The sequence below is a fragment of the Cebidichthys violaceus genome, unplaced genomic scaffold (genome assembly GCF_023349555.1).
Source record: "Cebidichthys violaceus isolate CVI_PGR_0920_01 unplaced genomic scaffold, fCebVio1.0.p SCAF_13, whole genome shotgun sequence".
NCBI classification, from domain to species: domain Eukaryota; kingdom Metazoa; phylum Chordata; class Actinopteri; order Perciformes; family Stichaeidae; genus Cebidichthys; species Cebidichthys violaceus.
The window spans coordinates 16,468,108-16,487,881 of record NW_027176296.1 but is presented as its reverse complement, the minus strand read 5'-3'; the positions used below and the strand labels follow the sequence as shown (position 1 = coordinate 16,487,881).

Here is a 19,774-nt window from a genome sequence, read left to right as displayed (position 1 = left end):
CGATAAACGTATCGAGCAGCGAGTCCGTATGGGTTCTGACGCCGGCACCTGTAAACGCACCGTGAAAATCGCCGACCGGACGATGAAGTCGCACTAAAAAGTCCATCTGTAACTGCATCCAGATGAAACACTCCATGGGGACTTTGTTTCGTGATTGCTTCAGTGCTGTGTTTGTGCTCCTATAGCCGGCCGCTGGGCTGGAGGAAGCAGGATGTTTTGTTGGAAGCTCCTTTACTGGCCAGAGCCCAAAAGGTTATTAACCCCCCACAATCAGGACGGGGGAGGAACGGCGGCGCTGACTTCCACAGAACACGTACACACACACACACACACACACACACACACACACGACACGCGTGTTGTTGGCTCGCTACGTGACACCGTCACACCCACTCAAACACACACCTTGTGAAGCGTGTGTGGACAGACCCTGTGCGTGTCAACGGTGAGATCGCTGCGAGTTACGGAGACGCCTCCTCCGCCGTGTTCTCCTGCAGCATCACGAAGGAGGAGGATCTGGACCCGGACCAGCACCTGAGAGCACTCGACGAGAGGGAAGTCAGGCGAGCGCCAAACACACCTGCCACACGGCGAGCGGTTCCAACGCCGGCTGCCGATTGGTTGACCTCATTTAACTGAGACGGCTCGTTAGTCCGTGGATGAACTTTTGGATTCAACCACAGAAACCCTGCAGGCAAGGCTCTGATTGTATCTTTTCTTCTTTCTTCTGATGATCTTCATCAGAATGTTCTGACTGACTCTAGCTTCACTGAACACCGGGACTGATCCACCGTCTGTGCTGCAGCCACAACACCTCGAGCAACCCGCTGATGTTGACCTGGATTTCTGATCAGCTGGTCGGATCTTTTTTTTAAATCTTCAAAAGAGCTTCAAACTTAAAATGTTGTCCTCAGAAACAACAATTGACAAAACGTCTGAATCTCACTTTAAGGTCCATTTAGTAGCTGCTCTGGAGCTTTCGATCGGATCATATTGTATTTCTCTGTTCGCTATAACGGCTCATTTGAATGGCTTCTCATTTATTCGTTTGCTACTGCACCGTTCGCTTGCTTTGTTAAGCTACTGTCCATGACATGTTTCACATTAGAGGCCTACCAGGAGAGGGAGGGATTAAACCCTCGGGAGCATGTGGGTAGGCTGCAAATGTCAAAAGTCAGCAGGACGTGTAGAGCTTCAATCAACACCAACCGACAGCCAGCAAACCGAAAACACCCGGAGTTAAATAAGAAGAAGAGACGCTCTTTAAGACCGAATCAGCTGCTGTAGACATGTACGCTATCTATGTGTGTGTGTGTGTGTGTGTGTGTGTGTGTGTGTGTGTGTGTGTGTGTGTGTGTGTGTGTGTGTGTTTATTCAAAGCAGAGTGTCAAAGCTGCAGGTTTCTGCTTGTAACATTCCAGCTTCCCTCCATCTGTCCTGACCGTGCACTCAAGAGGTCCACACTGCTAACCACCCACAGGGAGGCTAGATCACACACACACACACACACACACACACACACACACACACACACACTAGTAGTAAACATGCACAATGACTGATTGGACTTTCTTCAATCACTAACACAAACAAACGAGCCTCAAGGGACACAACAGAAGACTGTCTCTAATGTTCAACTTTTCAGCAGAGTGAGAACAGACACAACTGCCACACACACACACACGCACACACACACACACACACACACACACACACACACACGTTCACCATTAACATCGAGCCGCTGGGTAATAAAACGCACCGAGCCCTGCACAGTTCTGTATTTATTAGTTTTACTTCAGCTTTCAATCTCTGCATGCCGCCACATTAACGAGTCACGAGCAAAGAGTCACAGAATGAACTCGTTCTGCATTGTCTCAGCCGCGGTGTTTACTTCCACAGCACCCAACCGAACGTCTGCCATCGAGCCCGGTGAAGGGAGACGTACCCTTCCTCCAGGAAACCTCCAACCTTCATCTGACGGCCGCTGGTGCTGCTGTGACCTCGGTCAGAGATGAGTCAAAGCGTGAAGCGAGGACTCGCTCACACTGTTCATTTTACAGTAAACTAGGAACGGATTTTAACAACACAACTCCTATCAGACACACGATCCAATACAAAGATCGAGTTGTTATATTTCGACTCAGCGGACAGCTGAATGTCATCACTGTGTGAGATGGTTATGGTGGACTGTGACCACACGCAGGGCAGCAGTGTGTGTGTGTGTGTGTGTGTGTGTGTGTGTGTGTGTGTGTGTGTGTGTGTGTGTGGGGGGGGGGGGGGGGGGGGGGTAAAGATACAAGGATGGAGGAAAGGTGGTGGTAAAAGAGGAAGAAGGCAGGAGAGAGGAAGGGAACAATAGAGAATAGAGAGGAGAGAAGACACGGAACATCTAGTAAAGGCTCGGCTGAGTGATGTGGCATTCGTCAGCACCATCACTCACATACAGCGACCGAGGGGGGGGGGGGGGCAGAGTGATGGATTTTCTTCATTAAGGATGTGGTGTCGGGAGCTAAAAGCCAGGCTCTGAATCAGGGCTTTTTTTGGGGAGATTTAAACAGACTGGAGCTTAATTTGAGAATCCATGTGAAAAGCAGCGAGGTGTGAACCTCCAAAACGTGTCACAGACTTTTCAAACAGTGAGAGAGGTGAGCAGCAAACACTGAAAAACACAGATTTAACTCTTTGTGCCCCCCCCCCCGCCCTTCCTTCCTGCTCAACACAGATTGCTGCGAGATAATCAGCCGTCATAAATGCCACGTATACGCGTTGATGTATGGGGACGCTTCTCGGCGATAATTCTGGTTAATGAGCGTTTTATAATGACTGTCTTTCCCCCCTCCTGCATCTGTGCCTCCCCATTACCCACAACACTGCACCCATTAGCCATTTGGGCTCCATCAATCAGCCGCCGGGCCGGGACGGGACGGCCGCCGGCCCGGGAGTCCCCGAGGTCGTTCTGGCTCAACGGCTCCTCGGCTGAACTGCGATCGCACTGCAGCCGGTTAAAGAGGACGGGAGAAGGAAATCACTCTCCCGTGGCGCTGCGAGGGAGGGTAAAGGGTTAATGGTTAACCTGACGGATACCTAATGAACAGGAAAGAGCAAAGAGACGAGGCTACCGTCGGAACATAGCTGGGAACAGACTTTAAGAAGATTTAAGAAAGGCTGGATTAATAAACTGCATATATATATATATATATATATATATATATATATATATATATATATATATATATATATATATATATATATATATATATATATATATACACACATATATATATATATATATATATATATATATATATATATATATATATACACACACACACAGTACATATATTTATTTGGGGGGCATTTCTGCTTTATTTGATAGAGAGTCTGACAGGAGAGTAAATCAAATCCTTTGCATTTGATTGGATCGCTAAAAAGTGGGCTGACTACAGAGGATGGTGATACTATTGGATGAAATTGATTGGGAATAGCTGATGTAAGCACGCATCGCATTCTGGTTATCAGGAAGAAAAGAGAATTCATTTTGAAATAAAAATACAAAAAAATAGATTTTATGGGGGGTTTTTTTTGCCTGTAATGTTTAACATGTGCACCCAATGACTGGGGGGTTGAGATGTAAAGTTGTTGTTTTCGTCTCAATTTAAGTGGTAAGCACTCTGCTCAGTGAGCTGGGATCAATCTAATCCTGCTCCAGAGTCCAAAATAAATTATTTAAAAACCGACGGCAGCATGCAGCCAAATCCTGCCCGTCCTATCTGTATGATAATAGCTTTGGGAAGAGACACACACACACACACACACACACACACACACACACACACACACACATCTTCACACACACAGACTAATTTGACGATCATGACAGGCTTCTTGTGGTGATCGGATGGGGGGTGTGTGTGTGTGTGTGTGTGAACAAACAGGCCTAACTCTGCTGCTACACATACACGGCCTCCGTCCCCGTTAAAACCTAAAACCTCTCTAAGCTCCGGGCTGGAATCCAACGAATGCAGGAGGGACCGCCGATCACGAGCCAGAGCCGCCGTGTGGAAAACACGAAATGTTTAGATAACGCCGTTCAGACCGCAAGCGAGTCGCACCGCAGCTTTCAGCCCGACGCAACGCCATCTCGGGCGACAGGCGGTTCAGTTTCCGTCCGCTCAGCCGCTCTCTTCACTGAGGTAACAGAGTTCAAAAGGTCAAAGCACACACTACTCATCGCAAGGCGAGGCTGAAACAGACAAAGTATACATTCCATTTGAGAAATAAGGACGTCTTATTTACTGTCAGAGTTTCTGCTTTAGTCCACAAGCCGTTAACGTTGAGCACAAATCCAGCTTCCAGTGAAAGCTCTTCTCCTCCACCCTCATTAACGCTCTGCTGCGCTGCGCGCCGTTAATCCGCTGCAGGTTTCACTCCACTTCCACTCGGCGCTAAGTAGCTTCATCCCGCTGGTGGGCTCCTACTGAACATCTCTCTCCTGAGCGGAACAGATTATCCTCCCATCTCTGCTTATCAAGTAGCTTAGCCCCAGGGGAGGGAAAAAAAAAATAAATAAATCACTGGATGTTTATTTTACTCGTCATCGTTTGGACGCGAGCCACGCACTCGCACGCCGCAGTTACAGACGTGGTTCACGCCTGCCAAACCCGAGTCACCTACAGGCAAAGAAAGGAGCCACTTTAATTAAGGTCGGCTTTATTCCAGGTTTTAATTTCTATTCCCAGCATTTAAGAACAGGGAAGATCCTCCGGGCACTTGATCAACAGACGAGTGGTTTAAAAGACACCGTCGGTGGACATAAAGGATTCTCATAACACCGAGGATCACGTCCGCGTCTCGGAGAACGGAGGGCAAGGCTAAAGAGCATGCGCAAACCCGGTATGTTCCGGTTTAACAAAGCTCAATCAATACACACAATGTAGACATGGTAGGACTGGAAGCGCAGGTCTGAGCCCGCCGCTGCAATCAGTGCAGCGAACAGAGCAACATTTCGAGGCGGCATTACATCAGTTCAGCGTTTGACTGATGATGACGTAAAGCCCTGTTCACACAGGACTAATACCTGGGGACCTCTAGTGATCTTTAATAATTGCAGAGATTCTCTGTGATCTTTAATCCCGTGTGAATCCGCCACGTCCGATATTTGTCAAAAACTTCACCGCAATTTCCTAACTTATTATTTTTTTCCTGTGCGTCTTCTTTTTTTTCATGCCTCTTTCCAGCAGCGATGAATTACGGAGGCCGCTTTGGCAATTTGAATTATGAATATTTTCCCCAACCGCTGCATCAACGGGATGCACCCAACACCGCAATTAAAGTGTTCGCACCACCAACCGCCATTTTTCTGTTTTAAGCAGCGATTGCTCTCGTCGCTCAGGGAAGCATTCAAAACGGTAAAATGCAATTGCTCAAGGAGGGGAAATTTGATTTGGAGGTGGTAATAACGTGGGAAAAAAAAGTAAGAGGCGTGAACTACAGCAGAGTGTCATTCAACACGTTTTACCAGTCCAACCTCCACACCACAGCTCTTTAAGTCACACAGCAAACAGAGCTGAAGTAAACAATGAGGAGCAGGAAGCAGGCGTCCTGCCAGTGAGCGTCAGTCTGGCCTCATTGGTACGGTGTCCTTTGACTCCTGTTGAACCGTGTCAGAGAGCACATGTGAGCAGCACAACGGGGGACGGGTCGGGGCCGTCGAGAAATACCGGACTGAGGACGTCCCAGGAGGACGGGAGGGACGTCTCCATCAGCCAATCAGCTGGTAGGAGCCTGAGACCAGGGCCTATGAACGGAGGATGAGGCGTGTTTTTTTTAACTGTAACTTTGAGATTGAGAAGAAGCGTTTTCTTCAGGAGACATTTAGCTCCTCACAGCTTCGTGGCTCAAACTGTTTGATTTTAGGCCGTCTGTTCAGATTACTCAACTCAGCTACTGAACGTTCTCAGGAGAACCAAGACGCTGCCAAACATTTGGGAAAGACGCAGCTCAAAGAAAAACGCAATGATAAAGTAATGTATAAGGAAGGGAGAGGACATTTTACAGAAAGAAAAGTCAAATTATTTATTTTGAAAATTGTATTAAATATACCAACAAAAAAAAAATATATATAAATATATATTTATTTATTTTTAAACACCAATAGTTTTTATTTATTGTCATTTGTTTATTTTTTACAATTTTATAATAGCAAAAAACTGTAGATGTATAATATATAATATCATTTTTTGTAATCTTTTAAATAAATGTAGCACGGCCAACTTGAATGAATATGTCATGGACTTAAAAGTAATAATAATAATAATAACAATAATTAGAAATAATAATAGTTATATAGATACATTTTTGAATAAATATGTGTTAATGCCAAAACGGATCATTTATCATAAAGCAGGTTTAGTTTTAGGTTACGTTGTTCTATGATTTTCTGGATATATGTCAAGAGAATATACCAGATGTTTGGCCTTGACCCTGTCCAGAATAATGGAACCCTGAAGGAGATTCCACTGTTACTAATGCTGCATAGCTTTTAATCAGACTGGTGCAAACAGCTTGTAAACATGAAACCTTTCTTCGACTGATGGAAACAAACGGGTCCCGGGACAGAAACAGCCGAGGGATTCTTTGATTGCACAGGATGTTGTGTGTTTGTACTCGATCCCTGGCAACATGTTAACACACCACACACTCGTGTTAGGAAACGACAATGACATCATTCATTTCCCCAACGCTGCAACTGTAACCAGCGGGACTGGATACAGCGCAGGGAGGCGGGGCCCCGCTCATGAAGCAAATAACACAGAACTCTCACATCCATGGACCCGAATGAGGACAATAATGCATCGCTCTAGCTTTAATCCTGTTGTTGCACAATTAAAAAGAAACAAAAAAAAAACCACTCAAGTTGGACAAATGTACAGCCGAATCCAAGCTGACAGCCCTGGAAGTACCACAACCCCATAACAGGGACTTGATTTATTACCCAGCATTCCACAGTGTAAGCAATAGGTAAAAGTTGCTCCCTGTCTGGTCCTCCATTTCATACCGTTTCAAACAGAAAACACTTAAAAACAGCAGCAGCTCAACAACATCTGTCTGACTTCCCACGATGCCATAAAGCTAACTCAACACCTCCCCTCCCCCGACTCCCGAATGTAATCCTCTACCCCTTCAGTTGATCTCAGGACAAAAGTGCCGACACGGAAAAGAACTGGAAAGGGCTATAAAACAACGTTGAGGGCAAATTGGACTACATTTGACCTCGCTATTCACATCATTTCCCAAATGGCAGGGCGGTGCTGTAGTATTGCGTGAGAGAGTCGGTCCTACCAAACGTCTGGAGGTATAGAGGAACATGACTTCATGCAGAAATGTGAAATCATGAGCTGCAGCGATGACTTCATCTCTGGAAGCGGCTCTTATTATTATTATTAAAGAAAAGGAACCTTAAAGCAAACTCAGACTGATGCAATCTTTAAAAAGAGATTACGCTTATTAACGCTGGTCATCTGAGGTCGTGTTCGGAGACACAGTGTCAGAGACAGCGCGTCTTAAGGCGGCTGCTTCCAGAGCCGCTGTACAACATGCACAGGGCTGGGACTAACCGGCCCGAGTTCCAATGTGTGCGTTTTGCAATGCAAGCGCACTTTGAAGCTGACGGAGGAACGCAGTAAACAAACAGATAGGGGGGCGGACGGAGAGACAATGCTCAGGGTGTTGGTACTGCAATACGTTTTTAAAATGTGAGTCACTGTATTCTTTTTCAGAAGGGAAAAATCAATCAATGCAGGCCTTCCTGCTACGATGCAACGAACCCATCATCACGGTCAAGAGCTGAGATTAGCTGTCATGGTGCACTTTAGACCCTAACCCAGTGCCCCGCTTTCTCTCACACACACACACACACACACACACACACACACACACACACACACACACACACACACACACACCTGGCCACGGTACACAGCGTCCACAATGATTGAGCAAAAAAAAAAATAATTATTAATTTGGTCACTTTTGATGGAAACTTGCAGTCTGCTCATCTGAGTGTTGGTACCACAGATGGTGTCATGAATGTCAATGTCATACAGAAAGGCAGACGGTATGGAGGTAGTCTGCACTATGTGTGTATGTGTGTGTGTGTGTGTGTGTGTGTGTGTGTGTGTGTGTGTGTGTGTGTGTGTGTGAGTGTGAGTGTGTGTGCGTGCGTGCAGAAGAATTGTCTGCAGATCAGCTGCATTCGTGGAAGAGTTATTAATAAACAATTGAGACCGTTTGTCTCATGATTTTTTTTGTATTAATCCTTTAACTGCTGCATTACATTTTGAGCCCACGGTATAAAACGTATTCACCACACATAAAATCACCCTGTAATGTAATGTTATGCATCATAAATGATACCGCTGTCTGACTAGGCGTACATCATGTGAAGTCCTTATTAATCCTGACATCACTGCACTGCAATAACAAAGCACGTGTTGCGTTCAATTGGACCAAAGCGCGTCAGAAAGAAGAAGAAGAAGAAGAACTGAAACACACCGTGATGCTCCTTTAAGCGGAGGAGCAGGCGGGGCCAAGCTGCAAAGTTGAGCGCGTTGATTGAGCTCAAAACAGACATGAATTCATATATCTTTTCAATGAGGTCTCGCGTGCACTGCACAGTTCATGTAACGTTACTTTATGGGATGTTTATGGCCCCGCGCGTGCAGGTTCATACCGGTGACACGGTGCACGGATAGACGTCACTACTCACCGCATCTTTCTCCGCTCCCCCGCTCTCCTGGTGCTCCATGAGTTTCCTCTTGTTTTTATTTTCCGTCCTCTTCATCACGTAACTGTATTAAAAAAAAAAAAAAAAAAACACACACACACACACACACACACACACACACACACTCGCGCGTGGTGGGTTTGGTCCGCTTGACAGCCCGTGTCGCCGTGTGTCTTGAGTCCTCTCGTGCAGCCTGCTAGCAACGTGTCCGCTCGCGCTGGTGTCGACTTCAGTGACGCCTCGCTACCGAAATGAAATGCATCGCGTGCTGATGCAGTTTACTCGAGTTCAGAGTTCCCCCCCTCCCAAGAGTTTGTCCCGGCCAGTCATTCCTGGTCAGTATAGCCGGGTCGTGCGGCTAGCTAAGTTAAGAGAGCCGAGCTACAGTCGGTACACTCCGTGCTGCTGCCTGCACATCTGGAGAACCCGTTGTGACAAGCTGTCAATCACGCGCGCAGCACCAGCAGCCGCGAGCTTATCCTTCAGGGCAATTAAAACAAATTTAAAAAAGGGCAATTTATGGTGGTTGATAATGTCAGTTTAAAATGTGCGGGGTAAAAACAATATCCATGCTGGGCGGTCGTGTTTGGCAACAGTTCATCCAACCCAACTTGTCCGTTAGTTAGTGACGTTAGCGTCTGGTGCTAAGCTATCTTCCTGCTGCGCGACTAGCCGAGCGGCTAGCCGGGCTGCCTTCGCCTTTGGCGTTTACCTGCACAGAAACACCGTGACACCCATGACAGGTCCGTCTCCTCACAGACGGTTCCAGATGATTCCCACCGGAACACCGCGCCTTGTATCCGCCTCGGCGGTTTATCCGACAGCGAGTGTCTTCTTCAGCTGTCCCTCCATCATCAGACGCAATGCTAGGCTCCGTGTGTAAACACCGGGTCGGGCTCTGTGTTGAACTGCTGCTGCTGCCGCGGCACGGCACGGCTCGGCTCGGCTTGTTTCCTGACTCTGTCACGGTCACTGCAGCGTCAAGCTAGCAAGAACGACGACACAACGTTCGATGTAAACTTACCAAAATAAAAGTATGTTTATTGAGAATCGGCTTTGTTTGTCAAACGTGTGTACGCTTACAATGCATTTGACTCCCGGTTTTCATTATTCTCAATACGGCTAAAATAGAAAGCTGGAAAAGGGTAAAAAAAATAAACATTTTACTGCTCTGTGTGTGTGTGTGTGTGTGTGTGTGTGTGTGTGTGTGTGTGTGTGTGTGTGTGTGTGTGTGTATACACATTTTAATGAGATGTGTATGAACTATAATTACAACTTAAACGTCGAGTAGCTACAGTGTACAGCACAAGAAGCTAAACATGACTGGAGAGTTTTTTGTTTGTTTGTTTTTAATAAAAACATTATCATTGATGCCCTAGAGTGTAAAAGGGATTTATTGGAGTTGACATGACTCGCAATGAAGTGAAAGATATATTTCCCTTTGAAATATTGAACGTATGTTGTACATTGTATAACTATACTTCGACAATCAGGTATTTGGTCTACAATGTGGCGATATCTTATTTTGTCTACATCGTACATTTTATTTTGAAAGGACACTAATCTTCTTCCTCACTTCAGCCTCAGCTGCCGCCACAGCTCACGTGAAGATTCTTCTTGTACAATTCTTAAACTCAAACTCATCACGTGAGGGGAAAGTTGCTTGAAAAAAGATACATTTAAGAAAAAGTCATTCATTTTCTTTTATATTAAATCCCAGGGTGTGTCTTTGTTGTGTGCGTGTGTGTATGTGTGTGTGCGTGTGTAGATGTCATTGACAATTTAATTAGTTTTGTTGTACTCTGCTGCCACCTGCTGAGAGACAATGAAACATGCCTTGAATATGTGTGCTTGTATTTCATTAACCTTTATCGAATTATTTTTTCGATAAAGGAGACAACTTAAGTTCTGCAGTTATTATGAGGATAACAAGTACAAGAAGCCTAACAATAATATTGATGTTTTTAAGAGAAATAAAAAAAAAAAAAGTGTTTTCTTCCCCTAATGACATTGCTGTCTATATAGTTCATGTTGCCGTTACACATTTTATTCTTCAGTTTCTTTTCTTCACTCCAGAAAAAAAATGACAAACCAGACAGAAGTCATTTTTTCCCTTTTTTATTAAAAAAGGTATTTTTCTTTAACCCCAAAACGTTTTTAACAAAGCGAACATGCATAAAAATACAGCTGGTTTTTGTTGAACAGCAACAGAACAACTTGCATTGAGGAACACTCCCTTTATTAATATCTACATACATGAGATGTGGTACCTAAAACCACACACACACACACACACACACACACACACACACTGAGAAAGACACTAAGTTTGACCTTTGACCTGTGGGGGAAGTATACAGAGCATCTCTAAACTTGATTATTTTACACCTGATTTAACAACATAAAAGTTGTTCACTTTGGTTGATCTTATTGCTTTATAAATATATCATTACAATGCTCTCATCCCGCTACTTTGCCTTATTTCCACATTGTATATATAACTCAGATTTGTGTAAAGCCAAAGATAAGTGGGCCTATAAATAAGCTTTAATTTGATTGTCACAAAACAAAAGTACGTTTGAAATCTATTCAGCCTCAGAGCTAAACATGATGACATGGCACTTTAATACCCCAGGCCTAAAATATCAACAACAAAAAAAGCAACCACAAAGCATATTATTGCACAGTAACCCAAAAATTGCATATATCAGTAAAAGTATCAGAGGGCAGTGAAGACACAGTCCATGCACAAAAAGAAACAGCTAAGCTAATAAAGGAAAACTCCCACCAAAAGAAGAAGAAATATAATATTTGGAGGCCAGTGTAAAACACCCAATTTCATAAAAGTTCATTTGCACAGTGAGTCCTGCAGAAGAAGTAATCCTTATGTACATACAGATCGTTCTCCCTGGCGATTGTTATATAGTTTAATTGTTTTAACTGATTGTCATCTTGAGGGACATTCAAACATAATTCAAACAAAAAGACAAATTTATTCAAAAATAAAAAACACCAAAAAGGACAGAAATATATATATAAAAAAAAGAGAGATAACAGTGTGGTCCATTTTCCTGGTTACAAAAAATGAAATGTCATCGCTGTTGGACCGTGCACTATAAAATTAATTTCTTTTATCGGATAGGTCACTGAAGGCATCGCCTAAACCGCCGAGCAGCTCCACAGTCTGTTACATGTGCTTTGTGTGTTTTTTTCACTACAGCAGCTCCACCAGAAGGCCTTCCAACACGGCAGGTTAGGGTTCCAGCAGGAGAAACTGGGTTTGGACCCATATTCGTTATTAAATATCTGAAGAGAACGGACTCCATACTTAACAGTAATACTCTGGAGTTTAATTAAAATCCTTAATTGGGGTTTTATTTACGAGTAAATGCAAGAGAACATCATCTACCGGCTATTTGACCAAACTGTCTATCGGTAGTTCTACAGTATGCTATCAGTAGCTGGCCATTTTCATGACAATATAGGACAGAGCAAAAATATATGTACTGTACCGTCAGAGAGTATGGCTTTGTTTCCACGAGCTGCTCAAACCACATGCAACTATTCTACACACTAACTACACACATGAGCCTCGACAGAGGCCGACAGGAAGCACTTTGCAGTTTGGTTTTGGCCCCCGTGCTGCTGGCATCCCGTGGATTTACTGTCATCCAATCCCTGCTGAAGTACGAGGCTGAAGTTGGCTTCTGAATGGGAGCTTATGATTTATGACTTATGGGAGAAGATTTCCTCTTAAGTGGTTATTCGGATTGTCTAACGGAGACAAGGAATCAAATTCGAATTTAGGGGGAAAAAAAAGAAAATGTTGCGGTTTTTCATGAGACCTACATTAAAAACTGTTCATGTAGACTAACCAAACCTGGACTAAACTGTCATCGGGGTTCATAAAAAAGGGTTGATCAGAAACTATGATTCATAAAACCAACTCCAGCCAAACTCAGACCGGTCTCATATAAATAAGAGAAAACACTTCAGTCGATGGCCTCATCAAAAGCCCACAGATCACCTCCACGCATCATACCAATATTAAAACCATCACATCGTTCATTCATTCATAAACTTCCATCAACCAGCAGAAATCTATCAACACACTCAGACAGAAGTCACTCAACTGAAACGTCTCTCCAGCTGAGAGGAGAGCCGGGGTCTGCTGCGCTTTCTGCTACGACAACGAGGTGACGACGAGGAAGCCCGGGGCTGGTGCACTACAGGGCGGCCGACTGCAGGGGGCGCTGGTGGAGAGACCGTCCCGGGACAGCAGAGGAGGAGGAGGAGGAGGAGGAGGAGGAGGAAGGCCGCGGCTTCATGACACCCCAACCAGAAGAGAAGGCGAGCTCACGGAAGCCTCCTGCGTTTTCACCTGAAACACAAAAGGTGGAGACATTTAGAGCGTTTTGCATTATGGTATTTCTGCATGAATTGTTGAGCGTAAAAAATTAGTAATTAGTCTACTTAAAAACTGAATGAATTCCCTCAAATTAACACAGTTTACAGTTACAGCATGTCATAGGTACAGATGTGCAAACAACAGAAGGAAGAAGTGCACCTGATTAAAAAGAGGAGCGAGGGCAAATATAGTCATTCGCTGCACAATTTGATCAGAGCAAACTTTGTAACTCTCGAGCAAGTGTGCGTTATTAATTTGAGGGAACTAACATCTCTCTTCAGGGAGACGGAAGGAGAACAAACTGACCAGGATGAAGCAGACGGAGGGTTGCAGCGTTCAAACATTAAACTTCACACCGCTATTTGTGTTAAAACAACACGCATGCTAAAACAAATGGTATCCGATGCAAAGGTTTACTGACTCTATGGTCATAATGTGAACCTGTGTGGTCGTCTCCCTGTATGAGTGTTAGTAGAGCAAAGACATTTCTGATTGTGCTCAAAAATATAAGGAGTTATAGGCCAACACTATTAATTGCGTAATGTTCTCAACTTGTTACAAGGCACCAGAAAACCCATAGAGTCGCGTATACTGGTGTGTCCACATATTACAAAAACTATATCTGTATCTGATGCTCTTACGTTTGCGTGGCCTAAGCGCCCACATTATATATTATGTGTTTAAATCTGTGAATAAGTAAAGTTAAAAACAGGCAGAAATGGACAAAAAGTTGGTTTCGGTTGCGCCCACTAAAAAGATTACAATGCAAATGTATCCGACTAATATTAAGATAGTTAGCAAACGGAGAAATATTGCTTTCTGAAGAGGTTACAGAGATCATTTCACTGAATTTAGTTGACGTCTAGTGTTTAAACTAGGATGTGCAATTTACATACAGCATGATTTATTAGAAACATTACGGCTCAAGCTCACGTTCTAGTTATTTCTGAAGATTCTCCGTGCTTTGGCCGCCCAAGGGCCTACATGCAAGAATATCTTTTAATCCCAGGGTTTTCATCATGTTATCGGGACACTGAAGCAAGCACAGCAAAGCCAAGGGGACCATACCTTTACCAGGCCAGGGGTGTGAGGAAGAGGAGGGGGAGGAGGAGGAAGGAGAGGGGGAGGGGGAGAAAGAGAAAGAGGCGCGGCCAAGGGAAGAAATCCTGAGCTCGTTCTCCTGAGGAGACTCGGCAGGAGTCAGAGGAAAGAGAGGGTGTTACAGAGGCAAGAAGGAAACGAGGAGTCTTACTCTCGCTCGTCCACTTGGGGATCGTCTCATTGATTGTTCTCAGCCGCTAGAATAAAAAGGCGGAGGGGAACGCGTGAGAACTCACCTGCAAGTTTGTCTTTGCTTTCCTCAACACGTCCCGTGTTCTCGACACTGTAAACAAGCACGCACACACACACACACACACACACACACACACACACACACACACACACAGCACCTGTGAGACGCCATTTGTTCACGCGTGGGTCGAACAGAAGACGAGCGGTAAACACGAGTGTCAATAGCACAGCTGCTCCGGGATTGAACGATTGGAGCGACAGAAGAAGAGGAAAAAAAAAAGTGGATGGTCTGTGCTCAATGCTATCTAATTCAATATTTAATTAAAAGACAATAAGAATACGATACATGGTTTTGTAGGATCGCCTACAAAGACTGGGAACAGGAGTGACTCACGTTGGTTGACGATAAAGTGCTCCATGCTATCTTTGGTGCGGTCGGAGCTCTTCACTCTCTCCACGGCGTCCTTTAGAGCCTGCTCGTGCTCCGAGAGCTTCAGACGGAGCGAGACGACCTCCTCCCTCAGAGACTGGTCCTGTAAACACACACACACACACACACACACACACACACACACACACACACACACACACACACACACACACACACACACTGCTGTAGACTCCAGCGATTCAGCGGTTACTTCCTGGAACTACCCCGTACTGCCACAAAAACATCAGCCAGTGTTTCACTACGTTAAACATGATGAAAACATTAAAAAAAAGGGCTTCACAAGGAGCAAAAAAAGATCAAAGGCCGCTTTTTTAAAAAAGAACCCCTCTACATGTTCCATCCCATCAGACCGCTGCCCTCTGATTTCTGCTCTGTAAGGCTGCGAAGGCGGTTTTGTTCAGACCTGCTCGGCGTCCCCGTGGTTTGGAAGAGCCGCTCTCCAGAACATCCGCAGCAGAGCGCCGGCCTCCTCCAGGATCTCTCGCAGGGTTTTAGTGTCAGTCAGCAGCTTGCTGACGGAACCCGAGTTCGAGGGCTGAGACAGACAAATAACAAGACGGTAATAAAAAAAAGTTCAATCATTAGTTAATCTATCAGCTGTTCGTCTGTAAATCATCGAGCCCAATAAAGCCCAAACAGGTAAAAAAGTTCAAATGTCTTCATGACCAGCAGCTAAAAGTAGTCACTTAATAACAATGTAAAGAAAAACTGCACTGACTTTCACACGGAGTGCTTCATTTCTATGTCAACAAAACCTTGTGTCTATATAATAATGATGTGATGCTCCACACTGTTTGTATATCATTATACAAACACCGCAGCCTCTAGAGCTGCTTCTTCTTAATTACAGCCCACGACACCAACGATCAGTAGGACGCTCACGCTGACCCACGACTGGAGAACCGCCCCGTGAACGATTCCATTGGTTCATTTTAGTCATTCTGCTCTGCTATAACAAGCGGGACGGCATCCCCCCCCCCCCCCCCACAAATACATGACCCAAACTTGAATTAGCTGCTTCAGTCACCGTCAGGATCACCTGGCACTGCTGGGTGTTTTGTGCTTCCCGTCTCTCTCACCTGATGAAGGCTGAACTCCTGCGGCGCGCTCAGGGAATTCAACGTCGTCTCCATCTTGCGGAGGAGAGCGCTGCCCTCCAGGACCTGCTGCTGCAGAGCCTTGAAGTCATCGACATGGCCCACTGCATGGCGGCCGTGACGGTTGGCGAATGAGCCGTCGGGGGCTTGGCCCTGCAGCGTCGAGGCTGCAGGGATGGATAAAAAAAAAAAAAAACGAGACCGTTAGGAGCAGGGAGCAGGAGGGAGATCTATGTGCCAAGGAGTGCCGCCACGTGAGAAATGGATGTATCAGCAGAATAATAAGAGAATCTGACAAAGAAAAAGGTTGATTGAATATCTGGAGTGTGTTGCTTTCATGAATAAAGATGATAGACCTGCTCTCACATTTAAGTGTTGAATGTGCGGTTCTCACCTTGACCGGCTGCTCCAGTTTCTGCTGCACGCTTCTGTGCAGGATGTCGAGGAGAGGAAGGACTGATGAGCCCGGTGTCTCTCACAGGAGGGGAGGGAACGTTTTCTATAGAAGGAAGCGTTCCATCAGTACTGAGCTGCAAAAACCTCCTTCTCAATATGACATCTTCCTCAGTTACTGAGCACCAAAAAGAATAATTTCTCTTAATCTGGTGTTGCGATGGGCTTTGGCGCGTCAGGCGCACACTGACCGTTGAAGAGCTGTCTCCTGGATCGAGGCTGTGTGTCGGCCTGTCCGCTCAGCTGCTGCTCCAGCTGAAGGTGCAGCTCCCTGGGGTCCAAAGTCGCAGCGCTGCGTCCGACTTTGGCACCGTCACCGGCCTGGCCTGCTTGGAAACACACAAACACCGACGAGTTAGACAAAGAGTCTCGCAGTTGCCTTAAACCCCTAAAAAATGTTTTTTTTAGGGGTTTAAGACGTCCCTGGGAGTTCGAATCTCAGTCTCTTACCTCCGTGTGTGTTTGCGTTGACTCCACACACTCTGTGGTAGACCTGCAGCTCACACTGAAGAGAGTGGACCAGACTGCGGCTCTCACAGAGCTGCTGTTGGAGGACGCTCACCTCGTGCTGGAGTCTAAGAAAACACACAGAGACATTGAAACCGCGCATTATTAAGCCTGTTATTATCATATCCAGCTCACTTGCACTCCAATACACGAGTCAACACACCTGTTGATGGCTTCCTGGTTCTTCTGTCTGTCCTGCTTCAGCTCTCTGATCTCTTGACTGCGAGCTTCAGCCTCAGTTTGCAGCTTCCCGCTTTGCTCCGCCCACCTCTCCGCCTCTAGCTCCGCCTCCCTCAGCTGCACCGCCTCCTTGCTGCCCTCTGCAGGTGACACAGGAGATTGCATTTTTACGTTACACTGACAGTGCAGAGCAGGGGGGCAAGTTATTTAGCCCTGAACAGAACCAGAACTGATTGCCTAGAAAAGTGCATTGAGTAGAGGGCAGATCCCTTTCCTCTTCCAAACAAAGAAGAGTCAATAAAACAGGTTTTTCTAAAATTGTGAATCATCGCGACCGCAAGAGACCCTTGAGCATACAGTCATAAATGAACACGGTAAATATCAGGCTGGTGGGTCGAGTAGTATTAGAGATTAGCCGCGGACAGACAGATACACAAACACATAAAACTTAACGCATGATCTCCCCACAGGCTTATGTCTGGCGGAGATAATATCGATCGCAGCAGGCACAAAAGCTCTAAAGCTGCTTCATACAACTGAATGGATTTCTCCACAGGCCGCGACCCTGGGAGTGAGCTTCAGACTGTACCTCTGGTGGCCTGTTTGAGCCGGTTCTGCAGACTGACGTTCTCTTCCTTCAGAAGTCTGATCTCGCTGGACAGCTGGCCCACCGAGTCCAGACCCTGGATGTAGATGTTGGTAGGAGCACCTGGAGAAGACGTGGAGGCGTTAGGCATGTAATATGTATCATGTGCGAGCAAGCTAACAAGCTAGTGCTAGTGTCAAATCAATTATTAGAACAATTCCACGGAAATAAGAACTCAGGCGCCTGATGACCAGCTGTACCGTGTTATTGAGTGTGTGTGTGTGTGTGTGTGTGTGTGTTACCTTTCTCAGTGGCGGTGTGAGCCAGTCTCTCCTCCAGCTGCTGTCGGAGGCGATCGTTGGTCTGGATGGAGTCCTCCAGTCTCTGTCTCAGACTCCTGATCTCTCTCAGGTGCTCCTTCATCAAGTCCGAACCTGTAACAGCAACACCATCCACAACTTGTCAAAGCTTCTGGTAATTCGTCACAAGGCGCATATTTATTTAGATACAGCAGATACAAGTATGAATAATGGCTCTAAAGTTAAAAAAAAAGTCCACTTATTTAAGTGTCTACCTGCGTTACTGGTGCCGGACTGGTACCCCGAGGATCCCGAGGACAGGTCAGCCCCGAGTCTCACCGGTCGGGTACCGTAGCTCATATCCCACAATGCACTGCTCTCCAACAGACTGGCCCCGGCTTGCATTGCCGAGCCGGCATCCAGGCCGCTGCTGGCAGCGCTGCTGAAGGGAGACGGCTGGTACCCATGGTAGGAGAGAGGCAGAAAGGAGGAGGAGTCGGGCTGCTGGTGGGCAAACGGGAAACCCTGAAGAGGTTTGGACTGGGGAGTGGAGAACCCTGAAGAGGAAGTCGCATGAAGGTAAGTCAATACAGTTCAATAGCAGCTAATAAAAGGCAAAGAACCCAGCCTGAGAGACATTGGAGGACTGAAAGAGAGACGAGCGGATTTCTTTTGACGCGGCGAACGACTTAAATCAGCCAAATGATATCGGTCTGGTTTCTCAAAGCTCCATCCCTCTCATTAAAAATCACAGCAAATCCTTCTCAAGCTGGGTGCTCTGTGTTCAACAAGCATCACATGAGGACCAGTTACTTAATGAGAGAGAGAGAGAGAGAGAGAGAGAGAGAGTGGAGGGTGTTAGATACATAGTCAAAGGGAAGAGGAGAGGTAAAGAGAATAAAGCCTGCAGCAGGGGTTAACATCCATAATCCTCATTGTGATGGTGAGGCAGCTACACGGCTAATCCTTTTCAGATGTGTGAACACACTTATATTGAGTGGCTAGCTTCACATGCAGACAACAATGATTTAGTTGGATGATTCGTACGAGGAGGATCCTGTGAATGTGGTCAATCTCCAAAAGGAAGTTAAAAGAAATATGTCATGGCTCTTTGGAAGTTTGAACTTTTAAGCTAGAGCAGCTCAGGAAGACGCTCCATATGGAGTGCTTCACCATCTTCTTCAGTGTGTGAGTGCACAATAAAGGCTGTCTTCACTACCAATGGCTTGATTGTGTGTTGTTGATATTCAGTCCGGTGTGATGCACGTGTTACTGAGCATCAAACACACACTAGTTAGTTCACACTCTCCCACACGCAAGCTCATGCACGGCACAGTCGGGCCGACGCACTCTCACTGCCTCCCAGCTGCCTTTGTAGCATCTGCAGCTCCTGATGCACCTCGGCCAGGGAGAAACCCGCTCCCCCGTTGCCCGGGTAACGGGTGCGCAGGGTTGCGGGGTGGGGACGGAAGGGCAAAGGCACCCTCTGGGTGGAGGAGGAGAAAGAGGAGGAGGAGGGAGGGTGGAAGGGGGCAGAGGTGAAGACTGAGGCTGGAGCTGGGAGGAGAAGAAGAATGAAGGACAAGAGTGAGAGGAGAGACACAGGCAGGAGGCGCCGTCAGAGGTGAAGGTGTAAGAATGCGGCACAGAAAAAAAAAAAAGTGATTCGCATGAAGGGACTTCTTCGCAGCCTGGGCTACACCCAGGAGTCC

General features: G+C 46.0%; 2 protein-coding genes across 4 annotated transcripts in view; both read right to left on the bottom strand.

Annotated features, from left to right (window-relative positions):
• The window catches only part of mast2 (microtubule associated serine/threonine kinase 2), a 129,896-nt gene extending 120,232 nt beyond the window's left edge, over nucleotides 1–9,664 (bottom strand). The window contains 1 exon segment of the mRNA XM_068707986.1: nucleotides 8,771–9,664. Coding sequence (XP_068564087.1) covers nucleotides 8,771–8,845 — 75 coding nt within the window. The 5' untranslated portion in view covers nucleotides 8,846–9,664.
• Nucleotides 9,665–10,890: 1,226 nt separating this feature from the next.
• Nucleotides 10,891–19,774, bottom strand: part of pde4dip (phosphodiesterase 4D interacting protein) — a 72,073-nt gene continuing 63,189 nt past the window's right edge. For 2 of the 3 annotated variants that reach the window (XM_068707980.1, XM_068707981.1), the window contains 13 exons: nucleotides 18,338–18,619; nucleotides 18,066–18,197; nucleotides 17,767–17,886; nucleotides 17,161–17,317; nucleotides 16,941–17,065; nucleotides 16,682–16,819; nucleotides 16,432–16,536; nucleotides 16,020–16,204; nucleotides 15,344–15,475; nucleotides 14,884–15,022; nucleotides 14,534–14,580; nucleotides 14,265–14,376; nucleotides 10,891–13,169 (listed from right to left, as the gene is read on the bottom strand). In XM_068707980.1, the coding sequence (XP_068564081.1) occupies nucleotides 13,015–13,169; nucleotides 14,265–14,376; nucleotides 14,534–14,580; nucleotides 14,884–15,022; nucleotides 15,344–15,475; nucleotides 16,020–16,204; nucleotides 16,432–16,536; nucleotides 16,682–16,819; nucleotides 16,941–17,065; nucleotides 17,161–17,317; nucleotides 17,767–17,886; nucleotides 18,066–18,197; nucleotides 18,338–18,619 (1,829 nt within the window). In that variant the 3' untranslated portion in view covers nucleotides 10,891–13,014. Of the gene's footprint in view, nucleotides 13,170–14,264; nucleotides 14,377–14,533; nucleotides 14,581–14,883; nucleotides 15,023–15,343; nucleotides 15,476–16,019; nucleotides 16,205–16,431; nucleotides 16,537–16,681; nucleotides 16,820–16,940; nucleotides 17,066–17,160; nucleotides 17,318–17,766; nucleotides 17,887–18,065; nucleotides 18,198–18,337; nucleotides 18,620–19,412; nucleotides 19,620–19,774 lie in introns of all 3 variants that reach the window. The other variant, XM_068707982.1, reaches the window with a different exon arrangement.